Source organism: Conger conger, chromosome 1 (assembly GCF_963514075.1).
Source record: "Conger conger chromosome 1, fConCon1.1, whole genome shotgun sequence".
NCBI classification, from domain to species: Eukaryota; Metazoa; Chordata; class Actinopteri; order Anguilliformes; family Congridae; genus Conger; species Conger conger.
This window is the reverse complement of record NC_083760.1, coordinates 49048316-49069604: the sequence shown is the minus strand read 5'-3', so window position 1 is coordinate 49069604 and position 21289 is coordinate 49048316. Positions and strand designations below refer to the sequence as shown.

At 41.4% G+C, this 21289-nt stretch overlaps 1 protein-coding gene across 1 annotated transcript; it reads left to right on the top strand.

Moving 5' to 3' along the window:
• The first annotated feature begins 10930 nt into the window (after positions 1 to 10930).
• On the top strand, positions 10931 to 14101 carry LOC133110514 (uncharacterized). The gene is made up of 4 exons (XM_061220692.1): positions 10931 to 12155; positions 12368 to 12514; positions 12884 to 12985; positions 13702 to 14101. Exons 1-4 carry the CDS (start codon positions 11811 to 11813, stop codon positions 14008 to 14010), a joined length of 903 nt encoding a protein of 300 aa, XP_061076676.1. The 5' UTR covers positions 10931 to 11810; the 3' UTR covers positions 14011 to 14101.
• Positions 14102 to 21289: the final 7188 nt, after the last annotated feature.

The window sequence follows — 21289 nt, the reverse complement described above, 5'->3', positions numbered from 1 at the left end:
ATGAGTTGGATGAGTTTGGACTGTTCTTGAAAATACGGCACTCTGCTGCCCCTTTCTATCGGAACATTGTAAGTATTTCAGACAGCAATGGATTAGAGTGCTCAAATTTCTCACCTGGTGGTGGTTGTGTGAACAACAAGTAGTTACTGTAGAAAAACAAAAATATATATGCTAATTTGCCACCGCCTGGCTGATCTCCCTCGGTAGGGGCGCCAAATGAAACATGAAACCACTGTAGTGCTGGGCTAAAGCAAAAACCTGCATGCACAGAGGCTCTTGCTCAGGAAACTCTTCTTTCTCCACAGATGACTCTCCAGGATGCAAATCATTTTTTGGAAAAACCTATTGTGTGAGTGTCAGCCTGCTATTTAGTAGAGAATTTGTAGCTTCCACTGCATTAATTTAATTTCCTGTCAACAGAAATATAATGTATAAATTTGTAATATATATCCTGGTGTATATGTTCCCAGAAACATCCACGCTTTCTTCTGCTCATCAGTTTTAGCCTTTAGAGCTGAGCTCACCAGCTGTTCATTGATATCAAGTACACAGAACGAATCCAGTCCAAGACAAAGATGGCGAGCAGCCTTTTCCCTCCCAGCAAAGTCTTAAAGAAATTAATTTGGAACGGTTTCTGGTGTCAGAGGAATGGGATGGAGGAGGTGTGAGAATTTGCTCACTGAAGAAACTTTATTCCTTCTCTGGATCAGAGACTACAAATGTGTTATTGTTGGCTATTTATCCCCCACACTGGTAGTCTGCTGAGGTTTAGGTCCTTCATGGGGCTTCTTATTCCTCGTGAACTTGGCTTCCCAAGAACAAAACTTGTTCCCTTCATCAAGAATGACTTTAACTTGAATAACGAAATGATAACCAAGCTAAAACAACTGACAGAATAAACATTTTTTTGTTCCACACACACACATACACATACAAAAACAAAAACACAACCAACACAACACAACATAAAAAATTTAACAAACATAATTAAATGTAGAAAACATAGTACAATTTGCACAGTATCAGCTTTATGACAAATTAGTCATGTACCTTAATTTACAAGTATCCCTAAGAGTGCAGCTTTCAGTTCATTCAATCCCCCGTTATTAGTATACATATTCCTAATTATGAAGAAAACGAAAGCATCCATTTATACCTTCGTGCATAAAATTGATTCAAAGTTATCCCATATCTTTTCATATTCTTTACCTTTTATATCAGCGAACATTTTTTCCAATTTAACTGTGTTCATTACTGTCGCAAACAGATTGTCTGGAACCACACAGACCGGGAGAAAAGGGATTCTTTATTACCAAGGTAGTCCAGATACAGAAGCCAGTAAACAGGAACAACACAGGATAAGCAGTATGTGGTGAAGGAACAGGCGAGGGTCAGAATTGGGACAGCCAGAGTGCTGGCGAGACACAGGCAAGGGTGAAATCAGTCCGAGGGGAAAGGAAGAAACGAAGATAGGGCTTGAAAGAGGAGAGGGGCAGAGGAGCATGGGCTGGGCCAAGGGAACTGGAACAGGACAATAAAGCTAGGAGCAGGATTGGAAGCGGGACAGGAAACCACAGGAACGGGTACAGGAAAAATATTCATGAGTGCGCAAGACACAAGCATGAAGGGTGGCTTCTGGCCCAGAACAAAGAAACAGACAGGCTTATATTCACAGGTAAGGAGAAAAAATGAGCATCAGGTGAATGCAATGAAACATGAGGGAACACAAGATGTGCGGGGGGCTGTAGCATAGTGGTTAAGGTACATGACTGGGACCCACAAGGTTGGTGGTTCGATCCCTGGTGTAGCCACAATAAGATGCGCACAGCCTTTGGGCTCTTGAGCAAGGCCCTTAACCCAGCATTGCTCCAGGGGAGGATTGTCTCCTGCTTAGTCTAATGAACTGTACGTTGCTCTGTATAAGAGTGTCATTAATGTAATGTAAGGCACGGGACTTACAAATGACCAAATTTAACCACTCAGCATATGATGGAGATTCCTCTTCTTTCCAGTTCCAGAGTATTATTCTTTTCATTGGCTCTAGTTGTCCGTCTCATGTCAGAAAATATTATATTCCAAAATGCATTTCATTTAGGACATTCTGCCACCATATGTGCTAGCACTGCATTATTCTGTTTACATTTCCAACATTTGCTATCTTTAATATATTGGCCTTAAAAAGCTCAAGTGGTGCCCTGTAAATTCTGTTTATTATGATGTTGAGACATCTGTTTTAGCCTCCATACAAGTATCAAAAAAAAGTTTACAAATCTTTGATCACTTTCTTTGTTCAATTATATATTTAGATCTTTACTACATTTTTCCCTGACAGGGTCCTGCATTCCTTTCAATTTTTTGTTGAGAAACTTTGTATAGTCTAGACACCAAATGATTGTTCCTGGCATAATTTTTAATGAACAGCGCCCATTCATTTAAATTACGCCTAAATTGAATATGTCTGTCAGCAGATTTAACTGCCTGTGTAATATGAATTATTTAAAATTAATTAATTGAACTCATCTTTTCTTTTGCATCACTTTTCATCCACTTCCAAGAAAATAACATCTTTGTAGAAATTAGATACTGTCCCAATTTCAGAATCTTCCCCACAAAACTTGTTTCTTATTAATATGTACATGTATATAGGGAGTATTCCAAATTGACATTTGTAATGATATATATAATACATTTGTATTATATATATCATAATGTATTTACTTTCTACTACTTTAAGTGTATTCCAGGATGCTTGTTGGATAATAATACATAAGCCATCAGTCTAAGTGGTATTGTGTGTGCAGATTCCATTTGCAACCAAGAAGGTATATATGAATATATGAAATGTAGTCAGGGACGTGCACAGGAATTGTAAATCAACCTCTCAAAAAATCGCAGCATATTTAACATTAGTTTAGTAACGTAGACTCACTGTGTTGTGAACAGAATTTAACGTCTGTTCAATGGTAGTTTTTCTCCTGAGGAATGTAGTTTGTGATTATGGTCGTTTATTGACTATCCCAAACACTAAAACACATAGATGTATGTGAATTGGACCAATAATTAGCCTATAGAGAAAATGACAAATAGCAACACAACTCCCCTGTGTTAGCTCACGATATTCCGAACATTCAACAATCTCAATACAATGTATACAATGTACCATTAGCTAAAATGAAACTTCAATCCAATTTCAGTAAATCCTCAAATTGTGTCTGGGATTCTGTTTGAAGCCGGGCCTCGGATAATAGCTTGGGGCGTGGTCGATTCGGACAAATAAAGGCTGGCCCCCAAATACAAGCCGGGGTAATATCGCCAACCAGTAGGGCTATCAGTCCATGAGCACTAGAAGGCATTGTTTCGATTTAACTCAATGAAATAAAAGAGCTCTTCTTAATATTTTATATTGTTGGTTGGTTTACTACTGTTGCCAATGAACAGTCGTTGTCCTACGCCATGGGTCTCCAACACGTTGCTCTCAAGCTACCAGTCGCTTGCCGCCCCCTTCTGAGTAGCTTGCCAAAGGCTGAAGCAGTATACATTTAAACACAATTGTTGCAGCGAGGCATTCCAGCCTACGAATTTAATAAAAAGTAAATCAGGCTAAATTAAAAATTAACTCAATTTAGGCTACTTGGCTACGCAATAAGGTTTCCATGTATTTACAGCACAGCGCACGTTCAATGAATGAATGACTCGCAATAAACAGACTTGTGGAAATCCCGACACTCTTTCAACTACATAAAACTTAACAGTGAACCATCAAATACCCCCCAGATTTCAGTGCCCATTAGTCCCAAGATTTAGCAATTGAATCAAACAGTCCAAAAGTAAATTAAATCCCAAACCAAAGCGAAAATCTCTTGATAGCCTACCGGTATGCTGCTCCAAACGAAACGCATGTCTCACAATAAAACGCACTTTAGGAAAAAAAGATCCTTAACTTGCTGTTATCTACGCTAATTTGTTATTGTTCATGAAGGCGTGTCTGGCAAGTTGGTATTTTATGAAGACGCATCTGTTTTGGCTTTCATTAATGGTTTAGCTACTCAAGTTGCGTTTCTGAACGGTTACAGGAAGTGTTCAACAGTGTTGGCCCACTTTAAGTGTAGCCTTTTACTTTATTTCTAAGAATAAAATTCTACAACAGAAGCCTAATAAGAAATAAAGGCCTGCCTCGAATACAAGCCTGCCCCAAATAAAGGCCTGTGCTTTGTGCAGCCTAAGTAAATAAAAGACCCCGGCCACAATTTGAGGATTTACGGTAAGATAGCTATGTTTCAATATACTACCTACAAAAATAAAATGACAATGTACATTGTGGTCTTTGCAAAACCATTCATCACTTTTATTGCGTAGCCTAGCTGACTATATTACAGGAAATGAAAAGACGACATGATTTAGCTAGGACGGCACAGATGGTGCAGAGGGTAGCACTGCTGCCTCACTGCAAGGAGGTCCTGGGTATGAGTGTGTGAGTGAATGGTGTGTGTGCCCTGCGATGGACTAGTGACCTGTCCAGGGTGTATTCCTGCCTTTCGCCCAATGTATGCTAGGATAGGCTCCAGCCCCCCTGCAACCCTATTCAGGATAAGCGGGTTAAGATAATGGATGGATGGATGGATGGATAATTTAGCTAAATATTATCTGTGATATCCTAACTATTCAGCTGGTCCGCGGAATGCCTGCTGAAAGCATTAACGTTATGTCTTGCAGCAACTGCGCTGTACTTTCAGTTCAACACCAGCTCATGGCTCGTTCGTTCAGTTGTTCAATGGCTCATTTGGCTCTTCGCTCAGTGTTCACTTCTTTTGGTCACTATTTGTTCACTGGCTCAATAAGGCTCCACGGCTCACTGACATAGGTACATATGGTCGTTTGCGGTTGTTTGATTGCCATTTCGGTAAGCCTATGGGCCTTCACACAATGTTGGCCTGATAAGTAGCGAATAGACAATGTGTAAGTCACTAAAATCACTGTCTTTGTCTTAGGAGGCAAACGGGGAGTGGGGCGGGCAGATCTCAGTGCTTGGGGGAAACAAATCTTTCCTAGAGAAGACTCGGCTTCATTTGAAAGATCCGTTCGGAAAGATCTGTTAGTTTACGAACTGCCCATCACCACTATGAAAGCGATGTCATTAAATGTGGTTAAATGATGACCTTAGCGATATGACAGACAGCTCTGACTTCACCGAGTTGGAGGACAAGCTTTTCGATTTTGACGAAGAATAACAACCTTACAGTCTTGAATTTACAGAGGAAGAATTCCATGCTCAAGCCTTTTAATAAATATATTTCACAAAAATATCCATCCATCCATCCATTATCTGAACCCGCTTATCCTGATCAGGGTCGCAGGGGGGCTGGAGCCTATCCCAGCATACATTGGGCGAAAGGCAGGAATACACCCTGGACAGGTCGCCAGTCTATCGCAGGGCACACACACCATTCACTCACACACTCATACCTATGGGCAATTTAGACTCTCCAATCAGCCTAACGTGCATGTCTTTGGACTGTGGGAGGAAACCGGAGTACCCGGAGGAAACCCACGCAGACACGGGGAGAACATGCAAACTCCGCACAGAGAGGCCCCGGCCGACGGGGATTCGAACCCAGGACCTCCTTGCTGTGAGGCGGCAGTGCTACCCACTGCACCATCCGTGCCGCCCCACAAATATATAATAAGGTAATATTTGAAAGAGGCAATAATTTTAATATCTCCCCTAATATTGCAAAATAGATTATATATTTTCATATATTTTCATTACATTCCGTTTCCACAATTCTGTGAGAGGTTACGTCTCCGCTGATAGCTGTCTGCTGTAGTATTTTCAAGCTTTTAGGGTTTTGACTAGTACACTAGCTTCTAGCTTCTGTCTCTTGTGTGGGTGGCACAGTGCTAACTGAAAGTGTGAGATTTGCAATTACAGAGATGGCTAAGTATACAAATTATGAATAATATCTACCTGCACTGCTTCAAAGTGATGTAACTAACCCCATGAAACTACCAAATTGAATTTAGATGAATAGCATGCCCTGCTCAGCCCTTTGTCATTGATTTCTTTGAAGACAAGCCACCGATTAAATTTACACAGACATCTCTTGTGTATATTTAATTGTCCAGGGGGTATACTTATACATGTTCAGGCGTGTATGTGTGCCTGCCTGAACTGCATTGCGTGTAATCTGAAATGCTATGAGCCATCCAAGCTCAGCATGCCATTCATTAAAACTGGGTAAAGCAAGGTATGGCCCACAGGCCAATGGTGGTCCCCTAGGCGATTGCACGTGTGGTACCAAGCAAATTAATTTCAGACTTGCAAATATATAGACTGTTGTATCATTTGCATAGTAGCCCTACTATGGTTTTATAATATGTTGGAAGAGGTTTTTTCCAAAGACTATCTTCTATCACCTAACCCCCCTCCTGACGAGCTGGTCGGTGCCTTGCATGGCAGCCAATCGCCGTCGGCGTGTGAATGTGTGTATGAATGGGTGAATGAGAAGCATCAATTGTACAGCGCTTTGGATAAAGGCGCTATATAAATGCCAACCATTTACCATTTACCATATTCATATCTAAGTCAAGATTGTGGTAAGACCCAGAGACCACAATCAATCAATCTAATCAATCTTGTATCAGACTAGACAATACAACTCACCTGTTGTGGTCTGAATAGAAGGAAGGTATTTTGGGGAGACTATGCACTTTCTAAAAACTCTAATGGAGAACGTTTCAAATCCTTTTAATGTAGGAGGCTTATTCTAATACTTTTCTTTTTTTTATGAATTTGTTGTTATCTGAAACAGTTCTGAATGTCAGTTTTGACATTTAGAAAACCATCTGAAATGGCTTTGAATGGTTTCAAGGTCGCCCAATAGTATTTATTTCAATGATAATGTAACTAATAAATCATTTTTTAGTTATTCTCCTATTGTTAGCCTACATTTTATCTGATTTCAAAATGGTCACACAATTGACTGGTTGGGACATTATTAAGAAGTAATCACAAATGAACTAGTACACTGTAAAAACTGAGACTGTGGTTATTAATAAATTATAGTGAGCTATACATAATAAAAAAGGGTATGTGCAGTTTGGAATCGCACTGAGTGGAATTCAACCATTTCTTTTTTATTTATTAATTGCATTTTACTCAGTTTTGTGTGAATAAAATTAGCTACAAAGATACAGAAAATTGGTAAATTTTACTCATTGGGAGATTGTTGTTTTTAATCACCTAGTTACACTTCCGCCCAAAGCATTTCGCGCCATCATACCGCACATATTTCATGGAGTGTTGTTTTCCCGAAGGTAAGACCCGTTTCATTATTGTTGGTCAACGGACAAATTAAGTTGCAATTATAGCCTGTGCAGTCAAACATTATTTTGATCTAGCCAACTGCAAGTTCTCAAGCCAAATAGGCCTATGCCAATTTTACTGCGCTGTAACAAACTGAAGCTGATTCAGTTAGTCTGTCTTGTCTTTGTTTCTACTTAAAGCATAGCAAGGACTAAACAGTGTCTGGCCGAAATATAACAATTTCATGTGATTTTTCCAAGTGTAACATTTTAGCCTAACGTATGTAGCCATGCCGCCTCTAAGCTTTTACCAATTTCCCTTGCCTCAACCGAAGCTTCCACCGCTCACTTTACAAGCTATAGACTACCTAGCTAGCAAGTAGGCTAGCCTAGATCTTAGAGACCGCTTTTCTGCACAAATGTAGGAGTAAACATTCTTACTCTCAGAGGTGAGTAATTGCTAGTTAGGCTACCGTAACAGCATTTTGTTTTCTAAAAGTAAATTGCACTCGGGTAATGTCTTTACTTAAGTAGCCTAACATGTTGTTAGCCTCTTCGGGAGATCAGTTTTGCGTTGCGACAGTTTAAAACAATTAACACGCGCTGTTTCATGTTATCTTTGTAATTATTTTTTTTACATTAGCCTACTGTTTTTGTTTTTTTCATGGACAGTCTGTTATTGTCTTTTTTGCACACTCTGGCTGGTGTTGTTGTGCTAATCCCAACTTTATTAAGGCTCTGTCAGCCACGTAGGCTACAAGACGGTTTCATGTTGCTGTTCACAGGAGCCTACAATATGCTCAGTGTCCAAATGCTACAACATATTGTTCTATGTCTAAATTAATGATTTGCCTCATAACGTTTCAACCACTGGAAAAAAGGGAACATGCCTGTCGGCTTAAGACACACAATATATTGAACTGTCACATGATTTGATATTAGAAATGTTCTCTCTGATACTCTTAGCCTCATTCTTCAGCATCCGTTGATGTATGTCCTTACTAACACATAACATTTAGATAACGTTAGCATATGCTTCTCTTTAGTTCTCTAAAGACGTTAGATGTTTAGGGAACGTTCCATCTGGGTCACACAGAAACCTAACGGCGCCTGAAGTTCCCAAAACATTGTGGGAACCTAATAACTGAAACGTTATCCTGTTTGCACTGTTACCTCCACACAATGTTCCCCTTTGGTTGTTTTTGGTTGTTCTGAGAACATTGTCCACAGGTTTGTGAAAGGTTTGTATATAAACCAGGTCCAATTAAGGTTTTGAGGTTAGAACTGTAGAATCTCTCCCCACCTTCAAGCGCAAGCTGAAGACACACCTCTTCAAGCAGCACCTTTCCCCATCCCTCCCTACCTGCCTGTGAACCTTAATAGTTGTCTCTGTGACTTGCTTTGTGTATCGGTATTTTTAGTTGGCTAGGTAAGCAGTGTTTGTATAGTTAACTTTGGTCACTTTTGCTCTGTTGTTTGTTTGTTTCTTTGTTCAAAAAAACAAAAAAAAAACAAAATTGGCCCTCGTCCTTATCTTTGTTGTACAGGTAGCAGTTCCCTCTAGGGTCTTTCAGCGAACTTATCCCTGGTTATGGGTATGCACTTTGTTGTACGTCGCTCTGGATAAGAGCGTCTGCCAAATGCCAATAATGTAATGTAATGTCATGTAATGAGGTAGCACAGGTTTGCACTCCCTTGATTAGATTTGGCTTCCCAGTAATGTTACAAACACAGTGAGAGCTAAAACATACTTTAAGTTGAGGTGAATCTAAAAGTAGATAAACAACCTCCAGAGAACATATATTTTTTGCTGCTGATGAAGTACATATTCACTTGTGACAAGTCATTTTTCACTTATGACAAGTTAAAAAATCTTGAATATATGTGAAAATATCTTAGGTCTACAAGGCTTCCGATAGGTGACAATGACAGTCATTGAAAATGGGCCTTCTCCAAGTTGGAATTGTCAGAAATTTCAATGCCATGCATGTTAAATGCTATATTTGCACAATATGCAAATAATGTGAATGATTGCGCCTCTATCAGCATTAGAAACTTGCTAGACGATATAGCCTTTCTAACGTTTCAGTGTACCCTTCATACCCTTAAGTAAGAACTATTGTTACCCGCCACAATTTTTATGGTTTGACATATTTTATGGAAGTAAGTCTACATTCTATCTGACTAGTTTGACTTAGTCTTTCATACTGCAGGGTTATTTAAATGCAGTTCTGTATCATCAGAGATCAAAGACCTCTTTGGCCACTTCTCTGTACCCATAAACAAATGTTCTCTTATTGTCCACATGTGATTAGAGATATCTGATATCTGATACATGGATCTTTGCTTTTCTCTTCTTATTACCTTAGGTTTTGACCAATGGGATGGCAGTGTAAGATCTGCAGGTCTTTGTCTGCTACAAAAGGGAATCTGCTAAAGCATTACAGACTACAGCACGCAACATTTAGTCGTGGTCAATCCCAGCCATGTTTACATGACGGTTGTCCTTGCACATTTAAAACCCAGACTGCCCTCCGCACCCATTTGTCCAGATACCATGCAGTTAAAGAAAGTCTACAGTCAGGAATTATCTCTGCTTTTAAGTGTTTAGTTTGTGATTATTGTTGTTCTACAGAGAAGGACTACTTTCAGCATATTGGAAATCATCTGAAAATCCCCGAAACTGTGTTTTGTGTATTTGAAGGATGTGACTTTAGGACAAATATATACAATACATTCCTGAAACACAAAAGCAGAAAACACAAATCCTATTCCTTGAGTGATTTCTGAGGGCACTAGTTTAAATTTTGATCAGGAAAGCTCATCAGACTTAGTTCTTAAAATAATTGGCTTACTTCTGCTGAAGCTAGAGACCATCTATAATGCCTCAGTGAAGTGTGTTGATGCCTTGGTTGAAGACCTTCAGTTCATTTCATCTTCAGCATATGTTGCTGTTGTTAGAAACATAATTGATTCAACATTGAAGTCTAATCAATGTGTTGTTGACCAGGCCATCATAACTGACTTGGCAGAACAGCTGTATAACTTCCATCCTTTTAGTACAGCACTTGGAGAAGGTGGTCCACTTGGTTCGGCTTTTAAGAGAAGAAAGTATTTTAAGGAGCATTTCCAGTGTGTTGGTAGTGTTGAATATATTCTTGATTCTCACAAGAGCAAGACCTTTCAATATGTGCCTATTCTTGAGACTTTGCAGCAAGTCTTGAAGAATAAAGACATTGCAGAGGGAATCTTACCCAGAAATTCATACAGTACACCATTTTTTGGAACATTGGATGTGCTGCATTCAGACATACAGGAAGCTCTAAAAGAAACATTGCCACTCCTATCTAGTGTGCAGTTAGCCAACACTGTCACCTACTATGGAACAAGGTACACTGTTGGGATGATTTTGTCTTACGGCACTACTGGTGGGTTACTTGCTGCCTGGTATGAAGAGCATCTAAGATCTTTTCAGCTGGAGGACACTGGGAAATTGTGTATTGTGGAGCAGCAGAAACTTGGTGATGTGTACCCTTTGGCAGCCTACAGTGTAGGAGGAAAATGCTTGGTTGCACTCAAACGTCACATCTGTTGTTAATTCAAGGTTATTGAAATGGATTATGTTAACCAATACATCTACAACATTTAAAGACAGAATACGGGTATGTAAATTTAACCATAATTTCTTTGAGTTCATTGATTATTTAAATGTTTTTTAACTTATTTATTCTTGTGACATACAGGCTCTTCATCACATAACCACTGTATGTCCAGTCTCATATGTAAACTTTTGTCTATTCACAGTCTTGTCAGGCCGGCAAAGATGGAAGCAAAGCTCCGAGTAATAATTGATAACCAAACTGAGAAGTTGCTTCTTCCATCAGGAATCCCATCCACTGTGGTGGAGCTGCAAACTGTTGTGAAGGAGACCTTTGGAATTCCTGTTGAGTTTAGTCTCCAGTATTTGGATTCTGAGTTTGAAGATTTATTTACCCTCCATGAAAGTGGCCAAATCAAACACACGGACACCATAAAGGTTGTTAAGGCTGCCCCGATTCTTCTTAACCTTACACTTGAAGAACCTTTGGACAGTTCCTTTGGTCAACAATCAACTGACTGTGAGTCTACATCTTATCCAGAGTCAGTTGCATCAAGTGCAGAGTCATCTGCTGGATCGGTGGCTTCACAGGATACTGTTATCCTGCCTAAGAAGTACCACAGAAAGATGCCAACCATGGCCAAAGGAGTTCCCTATTCCACAGTTTGCATATGAAACTGAGATGTGCCTTGAAAGAGCCGCTGAAGACTATCAGAAGAATGGAACACTTCTGAATGCTTCAAAGGTTAAGGCAGAAGCTGTCTGAAACTATATATATATATATACAGCGTATCCATCAGGTGCACAGATCAGTGACGTTGCTGAGGCACTTTGCAAGAAGTATCCATTTCTCAAAGAACCCGGCTCCTTCTCAGGTTTCTATGGCTGGCAACAAAGCTTGAAGTACAAGATGGCAAATTATTGCACCAAACTCCGAGGCTTTGGTGTTCCTGAAGTGATGTGCAATGCACACAAACGCAAAAGCCCTGCGGACCAGAAGTCTGCAAAGAGTGTAAAAAAGCCTAGAAAGGCAGAGGTTAACTACCTCCCCCCTTCCCCGGCAGGAGAGAATGAAGAAAGTCAAGAACAAGAGAGGATTCAGCTGCTTACTGAAGTGAGAAAAAGGGACAACAACGAAGTGATAAAAGAAAAAATGGGCAAAACATTTGCACACAGAAGAAATGAAATTGTCTACCAGTCATCCAGCATAGAGGACATCAAAATCAGATGGCCCGCTCTATTTGAGGCATCTCAAGTGAGTTACAAATGCATGCTAATTAGAAATATTCCTAATCCATTGTAAAGGACTGCACCGGTGGTTTTGCATATTTTAAACAAAATGTATGTTTTGTTACTATTTTCTAAATCATATTTGCTAGATCAAACTCCAGAACCAGTGTAAGGTTATTTCCTGCTTTTAAAATGTTGTAAGAACTATTATGTACACTAGTTTCATTTATCTTTCAGATCCAGGATGAGTTTTACAGAATCACAATGGTGCACCTTGAATCAAAGTTCATGTCCAAGCTAGATGAATACACTCCCAGGCTTCTGAATCTCTTCCACGCCAAAGGTGGAACCATGGGGTTGAGGTTGCAGGCCATCCTACTCAAGGTGTCCTTCAATGAGTTACTGTATGTTAGCTAATGTTTTATTTTAGGAAGGGTTAGGAATGGGTTGGAATATAATTTGCGTCTTACTTAAATTTACAAGAAGTAATGCTAGCCTGTAATTCAGGCTCATGTGCTATGCACTATTGCTTTGCTGGGAACAATGACTTCCTGGAGCCATAGTTGGTTACCTGAAAACCTCAGTAATGACAGGAAGTGTTTCAATAGACTGGTCCCTGAAACAGCACATCAAGGAGCCTTGATGGAGTTTCATATAACAGTAAAATAAGACACCTAAAAATTTCATCTTTAAAAAGTTTTAGGTCAGTGGACAGTTTTTACCCCTTAATAATGCTTCTTTTTGTCATTTCAGGCTCCAACCAATCCTAGCACTAACTTGACCAGAGATGGTGTCATTCGGTGTTTGATGGTGTACCTTGGGGAATCTTTAGATCATCTCCTAAAACAGTATGATGTAAGTTGAAGTACATATTAAAATATGAAGGTGATCGCTCTGTCATCCCTCTATATACTGTATTTCTCCCAATAATTCTTGGCAAGCTACTGATGTTTGCAGTTTTATATACTATATTCATGTCTCTTTCTAATTTGGCTCTAAAAGTTCCTAGCTAGGGATTTCTTTCTAAGAGCTATTCAAACAGCAGTCAGGAGCCACTTTTACAGAGACCTTATTCTAAAATAAGCAGAGGAGCAGAGTTGATCCAGTTGCTGTGGATGACTCCTGGCTCCAGGAATGAGTTTACAGTGCCATATAGAGATGAGCTGACAGCCTGTCTTTGTGAATGTAGAATAAAATACTCATCAATACACAAGTGCCAGGGAGAAACAAATGTATATAGCAATGGATCGATTTAATTTCAAACAAATAATTTACAAATATTTAGAACTGTCACTCATAGACTAATAGGTCAGACTATTATATTAGCTGACGTTGAATTATTTTGATATGTTGGTGACCTGACTGTGTCCTATTTAAATAACCTGGCAAGAAAATGTTTTCACAAGTACATTATCACTTTCTAAAACACTGATATACATGGGTTATATTAGGTGCAGCAACTGTAACAGTTCCAGGTTTTCTTTTCAAAAGAAGCAAATTGGGAGATGTTCAATTAGGACCTTATCCTTTGGTTTAACAGTCGTAAATACACAATGTTCTTGCTATTTCAGGATGGTGATGAAGACAGTGTGTCACAGGACCTTACTGCACAAAGGATGAAAATCTACAGCATCAAGACTAATACATCAGATGGTCCAGACGACGTTGGTATCGTGGTAGAGGGCATGAAAGTTCTGACTGCTCTGGGTAACCTTCCAAGGGCTTGCTCCATGCTCCTTGGTTTGACGTATGCAGTAAAACTGGCCTATCCCAAGGAGCTCAGATATACATTTGAAGTTTTCCAGAAACTCCTCCTCGAGCTGGACTGTTCAAAGCTGTCCCCAAAAGTGAACAGCCTCAAGAACAAACTGCTAGCTTAAGAAAATGGGCCCTTGCAAAATGAAAAGGAATTGTTAAGTCTGATACATGGTTACCTTCAAATGCTTGAGTTGTTTGCAAGCGGTTGTTCAGAAATACCAATCAACCATACTAATTTTAAGGGAAGTGGCATCATCTTTTTTTTAACTTAATATTGTCAGAGGCAACTATTCTTGTACAACAGGGATGCAAATTGGACATGATTTATTCAAAAAATTTCAGTTTACCCAAATGAAGTCCAAATGCATTTTACATTTAAAAAAATTTGGGTAAACCTGTGCGACAAAGTTACACAAATAAATGTTTACCAGCTGTTATTTTCATGGTGATCTGTTCACATCACTTAAGTAAACTTTGGCATTATAAGAAGGTATGATATTGAGTGGTTTAGAAGGCGTAGACAAGGCACTAAAATATGATTTAATATAATTCATTTTATTTGATGAATGCAAATAACCTTCATCCAGACATTTAGTAATCTTATACCAAATTCCAATAGATAATTAGTGAATATAAATCACTTTTGCTCAAATACTTAATACATATAAATTAGGTTGGCCCAGATATGTAGTAAATCTAAATTAATTTTGCATAGATACTTAGTATAAGTCAGTTTTCCTTGGAGATTTATTTGGATTTACTAAATAGTTTTGGGCTATATAACTCATCATTTGGCATGCAATTACTTAATCTTACTTTTTTTTGTGTAAATTTAGTTGACTTATTCAATTAATTTTAATCAAAGTTGTAGTACTTAAAATCTATTCAATGATATCACGTGTCACTTTGTTGCCACAATTTTTTTAAGTAACCATTGGTCACATTTTTTACAGTGTAGGTGAAGGAACACCTTGAGAGTTGATGACTGATTAAGTCCCCAAACACCTGTCTGACAGATCAGAAACACTTCAGGAGGCAGGGATGAATGGATCAGTGACTATGCTGCACAGAAGACTTTGCAAACTGAACTACAGAGGCTACACTGCAATACCACTAGTTAGCCGCAAAAACAGGATAGCTTCGTTACAATTTGCTAAGTATATAAAACAGCAAGCAGAGTTCTAGAAAAATGACAGATGAGACCACGGTTGACTTGTATCAGAGTGTATCAGAGCAAACTGTGGAAACTAAAAGGAACTACCCAAGACCCAAAGCACCTTCCACTCATCTCTGAAACATGGTGGGGAATGAACTGCTGCCACAGGTACTGGCTCACTTGTCTTCACTAATGCAGCAGCAGCAGAATGAATTCTGAAGCCTCTTATCTGCTAGAAGTAAACCAAATTCCTCCGAACTCGCTGGATGATGCTTCATCCTGTAGCAAGAAAATGATCCTGAACACAAATACTTAAAGCAATGTTTTTCAAAGCCAAATTGGAAAATTTTGACTGGCCAAGTCATTAATCTGATCTGAATCCAATTGTACATGCATTTCATATGCTGAACAGAAGTTCAACTAACTAAGGCGACTAACTCACAAAAATTGCAGAAGCTGAAGATGCAGTATGGACCTGGAAAAGCATCTCCAGAGAAGATATATGACAAAGTAGTAAACATGACTACTTTATTTTACATAACTTTAATATGTCCCAAAGATTATCGTGTCCTGAAATGGAGTACTACAGTGCAGGGTATCTACAGCCATATCGGGTGATCGATGTACAATGTACAATGTACAATGTACACAGTCCCTTCATTTTAGGGGACCAAAAGTCATTGGACAGTTGGCTTCTCTGTTGTTTCTGATTAGTCAGGGATATTAAATTGCTTCCATAGAGCAGATATAAGAAAGGTTTCAGTATCTAGTCTTGATTCTAGGCTTTTGATTGCCTTTGGAGTCTGTTATTGGTGTTTGTCAACATGAGCAGCATAATTGTGCCAATGACAGTCAAGGAAGCTGTTATGAGTCAGAGATATTTGCGAAACATTATGCTTTCCAAAATAAATTGTTTGAAACATTGTCAAGGGCAAGTGTTAATGTAGTTTAAATATGAAATAAGTAACTTTCCAAAAAAAGATTTTTTTTAAACAAATCTATCAACGTTTGCATTAATATTTTTTAATTTAGTGGTTAACAGTGACAACATAAGACCTGAAAAACACAACAACAAAGCGACTTAAACAGGAAGAATTGAGACGGGTGCGTGGGGGTTGGACCCAAAATGCACGACTCAGAAACAATAGTAATATAAAGACCCCTCAGGGCTTTATTCGGGACGAATCCCAGGAGTAGTCAACACAAGCAAAGTCCATACACGTAGATCCAGCCAAACAAAAAGTAAACAAACAAAAAGCACGGTGCCGAGGGAAGAGGCAAACTCGTAGTCGGTAGACGTGCAGGGAGGTCCGGTAGCAGGAGAGCTGTCAGCGGGGCAGATGAACAGACGGACAGCAGGCAGAGGCGTAGTCGTGGGCGAAGCGGGAGTCGAAACCATGAAACAATCAGCGAAGCAAAAGTACAAAAACGGTAGGCGAGGACGTAGTCAAAAAACAAACAATGGTCACAAAACAGAAATCAATAAACAATGGTCGGTAAACAGGCTTGGATCGTAACGTGTAATCAATAGTGGTAAATGCTCAAGAGTTGCGTGGTAAACAGAGGCAGACAATTTCGCGAAGAACAGTTGCGCGACTGGGCTATAAATGCGGGTGTAGACAGGTGTAGACAATTAGTTAGAGCGTAGCAAGGAAATGGAAAACAGGTGCGATGGATGACAAGTTTAACAAGGAGATTAGTAATCGTTAGTAATAAACCTATCCTGCCCTAGCATTAGTAAATTAGTAAATGACATGCACGAGAAACGTAAGGTAACATGAACACATGATTAGTCTACCCAATAGTTTCTACCTACCTTAGTTTCTACCCAATCCTGATCTAGCGTTAGTCGTTTTAGTAAATAGACAAATGGAAATAATTAGGGAGTGAATGACAGAAGGAGCGAGAGAGAAAAGGCGGAACGCAAGGTTTGCGGAAAGACATGTAAAAGTGTATGCATACACAACGACCAGTTAACGTAACAATAAACATAAATCAAAACATAATACAAAACGAAACTAAGACGATAACCATTTAACATAACAAGGTAATATAATCGTAACGAAACATAACTAGACATGACGAGAAAATAAATCGTAACAACAAATAAACTAAACAACATGACGAACCTAGACTAACATAATACATGATAAGACACTACGTGACTAAGACAACATGAATAAACATAAAACATGGCGAGACAGACCTGAAACGTGACAGACCCCCCCCTTAACGACCGACTCCTGGCGGTCCTTGGAATTTATCAGGGTGGTCACGATGGAAGTCTCCGATGAGCGATTTGTCCAGAATGAGACTGGGAGCGACCCAGGAACGCTCCTCAGGGCCATAGCCCTCCCAGTCAACCAAGTATTGAACCCCACGGCCCCTCTTACGAATGTTCAAGAGTTTGTTAACAGTAAATGCAGGGTGGTTGTCAATAATGCGGGGGGGAGGTGGTGGGGGATCCGGGGGACATATGGGGTGAGAGGATACAGGCTTAATACAGGAGACATGGAATGTGGGGTGAATCTTAAGGGAAGCAGGGAGTGACAGTTTAACAGAGGAAGGGTTGATGATACTGTGGATCTTAAAGGGACCAATAAAGCGGGGTTGCAGTTTGTGGGAAGTGGCTTGGAGGGGAATGTCCTTAGTGGACAGCCAGACGGAGTCACCTGGTTTGTAGGCCGGAGCTGGAGTGCGGTGGCGATCAGCAACACGCCGATTACGATCTGCCGTGCGTAAGAGCGCGGCCTTGGCGTCCCTCCAAATCTTGGCACATCGTTTCATGTGGGTGGAGAGGGAGGGAACAGCGATCTCAGCTTCTTGGTCGGGAAACAGTGGAGGTTGGTAGCCCAGGGAGACCTCAAATGGAGATTTCCCGGTGGCGGCGCAGGGTAAGGTGTTGTGTGCGTACTCCACCCAGGTGAGCATCTTGCTCCATGAAGCCGGATTCTGGGCAGAGACACAACGTAGCGCGGCTCCCAAATCCTGGTTGGCCCTCTCGGTTTGCCCATTGGATTGAGGGTGGTAGCCGGATGAGAGGCTGGCTGTGGCACCGAGGGCCAGGCAGAAAGCTTTCCACACTTGAGAAATGAATTGTGGGCCCCGGTCGGATACAATGTCTGAGGGGATTCCATGGATGCGGAACACTTCCTTAATAAGTACATCCGCAGTCTCTTGGGCAGTGGGTAACCCTGGCAGGGGGATGAAGTGGGCCGCCTTACTGAATCGGTCCACCACAGTGAGGATGGTGGTGTTACCTTTGGAAGGGGGAAGTCTGGTAACGAAGTCCACACCGATGTGGCTCCAGGGTCGGCTGGGCACAGGCAGAGGTTGGAGTAGACCAGCCGGGGCTTGGTGGGAGGCCTTGCTTCTGGCACAGGTGGTACATGCCTTGATGAAGCGCCTGGTGTCAGGGATCATGGAGCTCCACCAGAATCTCCGCTTCAGCACCGCCAAGGTGCGGGTAAAGCCGGGATGGCAGGAAAGGAGGGATGAATGGGCCCATTGCAGCACCTGTGTCCGAGCGGCTGAGGGAACGTATAGGCGTGATCCGGGGTTGGACCTGGGATCGGGATCCTCCCGTAGAGCCCTCTGGATCACCGCCTCGATCTTCCACGTGACAGATCCGATAGTGCAGGAGGCAGGAAGGATGTTCTCGGGAACCTCACGCTCAGAACAGGTGTTGAATTGACGGGACAGGGCGTCGGGCTTAACGTTCTTCGAACCCGGGCGGTAGGTCAGAGAAAAGTTGAACCTCCCGAAGAACAGCGCCCATCTAGCTCATCTGAAATGTTTGGGGTGTGTCTATAGCCCATCTGTCGAGAGTTCAGCCTCTTGGCTGTCTGGAGGTATGCCAGGTTTTTGTGGTCGGTCCAAACGATGAACGGCTTCTCGGCCCCCTCCAGCCAATGTCTCCACTCCTCCAGCGCCAGTTTGACTGCCATCAGCTCTCGGTTTCCAACGTCATAGTTCCTCTCTGCAGGGGACAGCTTCTTGGAGAAGAAGGCGCAGGGGTGTAGTCGGTTGTCAGCGGCCGCCACCTGAGAGAGCACTGCTCCCACCCCTGTGTCGGAAGCATCCGTCTCGACCACAAACTGGCGGGTCGGGGTGTACCAGGATGGGAGCGGAAGAGAACAGTCTCTTGACCTTGGTGAAGGCCGTCTCAGCTTCGGGGCTCCACCGGAATGGCACCGCAGGGGACGTGAGCTTGGTTAAGGGGGCGACCACTTGACTATAGGATCTGATGAACCTTCGGTAGAAGTTGGCGAATCCCAAGAAGCGTTGGAGCTGCTTACGTGAGGTGGGTGTGGGCCAATTGGTAACTGCCAGAATGTAGAACTTGCCTGACGTGGTGCTCATGATCCTTGGCATTGGTGGAGTAGATCAAGATGTCATCCAGGTAGACGAACACATGGCGACCCAACAAGTCCCGAAGAACATCATTCACCAAGGCCTGGAACACAGCAGGAGCATTGGTGAGGCCAAATGGCATGACCAGGTATTCGAAGTGTCCGAGAGAGGTGTTGAAGGCGGTCTTCCATTCATCGCCCTCACGGATACGGACCAGGTGGTAAGCGTTGCGGAGATCCAACTTGGTGAAGATGGTGGCCTCGTGAAGTGGGTGGAACGCGGAGTCCATCAGGGGCAGAGGATACTTGTTCCTCACCGTGATGTTGTTCAGCTCCCTGTAGTCGATGCACGGGTGTAGGGAGCCATCTTTCTTCTGAACGAAGAAGAATCCCGCACCGACGGGAGAGGAAGAAGGGCGAATTAGTCCGTTAGCCAGGCAGTCACGGATGTATTTCTCCATCGCCTCCCTTTCTGGTCTGGAGACGTTGTATAGGCGACTTGAGGGAAGTGACGAACCAGGAAGGAGCTTGATGGTGCAGTCGTCACGAATCTCCAGGTGAAGCTCGGAGATTCCTTGTGAATGCAGCCGGACGATGGCTCCTTGTTCCTGGAGGGCGTGGAACATGGCAGTTGAGTCAGCAGGGTCCATAGTGGCGAAATTGTTCTGAGACGGGTGCGTGGGGGTTGGACCCAAAATGCACGACTCAGAAACAATTGTAATATAAAGACCCCTCAGGGCTTTATTCGGGACGAATCCCAGGAGAGTAGTCAACACAAGCAAAGTCCATACACGTAGATCCAGCCAAACAAAAAGTAAACAAACAAAAAGCACGGTGCCGAGGGAAGAGGCAAACTCGTAGTCGGTAGACGTGCAGGGAGGTCCGGTAGCAGGAGAGCTGTCAGCGGGGCAGATGAACAGACGGACGGCAGGCAGAGGCGTAGTCGTGGGCGAAGCGGGAGTCGAAACCATGAAACAATCAGCGAAGCAAAAGTACAAAAACGGTAGGCGAGGACGTAGTCAAAAAACATACAATACAACGTAACAATAAACATAAATCAAAACATAATACAAAACGAAACTAAGACGATAACCATTTAACATAACAAGGTAATATAATCGTAACGAAACATAACTAGACATGACGAGAAAATAAATCGTAACAAGAAATAAACTAAACAACATGACGAACCTAGACTAACATAATACATGATAAGACACTACGTGACTAAGACAACATGAATAAACATAAAACATGGCGAGACAGACCTGAAACGTGACAAGAATGGGAGAAAATCATATATATTTTTTATTGGCTCTGTATACAACAAAATACTGCAACCATAAAATGTATCAAAATGACATACAGTATTTTGTGAGGAGTGAGCTGAGTATTCATTTCAGGTGAGTACTTGTAACGAGTATTGTACGAGTAATTGGATTCATTATCCGTGATCTGAGAATTGGCCTGCTTTATTATTATTATTTTTTAAATAAGTTCCTCCCTGGTTCCCCCCTCTTAGATTAGTAAAAGATTACTGCCTGCTGCTATTTTCCTCACTTTTCTCTATGTCAAGAGACCTTGTTCTGATAGTAGATTAAGAAAATAACAACTTAACTTGTATCTTGTCATAGTGTGACCAATAGAGGTGCATTCAAGATCACAAACGTTAGCAAACATACTCAAACTTTTTTTCTGTTCGCCGCCAAGTTAGCTATCAATTCTGGCTGCAGAATCGAATATGAATCAGCTAGCTGGCATTGTTAGATTTAAATCGCATCCATTTGTATTCATAATGCGTTGCTGGTGAACTAAATGAAATGTTCATTTAAAATTGTTCAACAGTAACTGTTTGCTGCAAACATAGTTTGCCTTGAACGCACCTCTGGTAGG

Bases quoted from the DNA above. Each gene is read 5' to 3' on its own strand.
- LOC133110514 (XM_061220692.1), top strand. From the start codon at position 11,811: ATGGCAAATTATTGCACCAAACTCCGAGGCTTTGGTGTTCCTGAAGTG. The intron at 12,156-12,367 runs GTGAGTTACAAA...TTTATCTTTCAG, and splicing joins CTCTATTTGAGGCATCTCAA to ATCCAGGATGAGTTTTACAG. The intron at 12,986-13,701 runs GTAAGTTGAAGT...TTGCTATTTCAG, and splicing joins ATCTCCTAAAACAGTATGAT to GATGGTGATGAAGACAGTGT.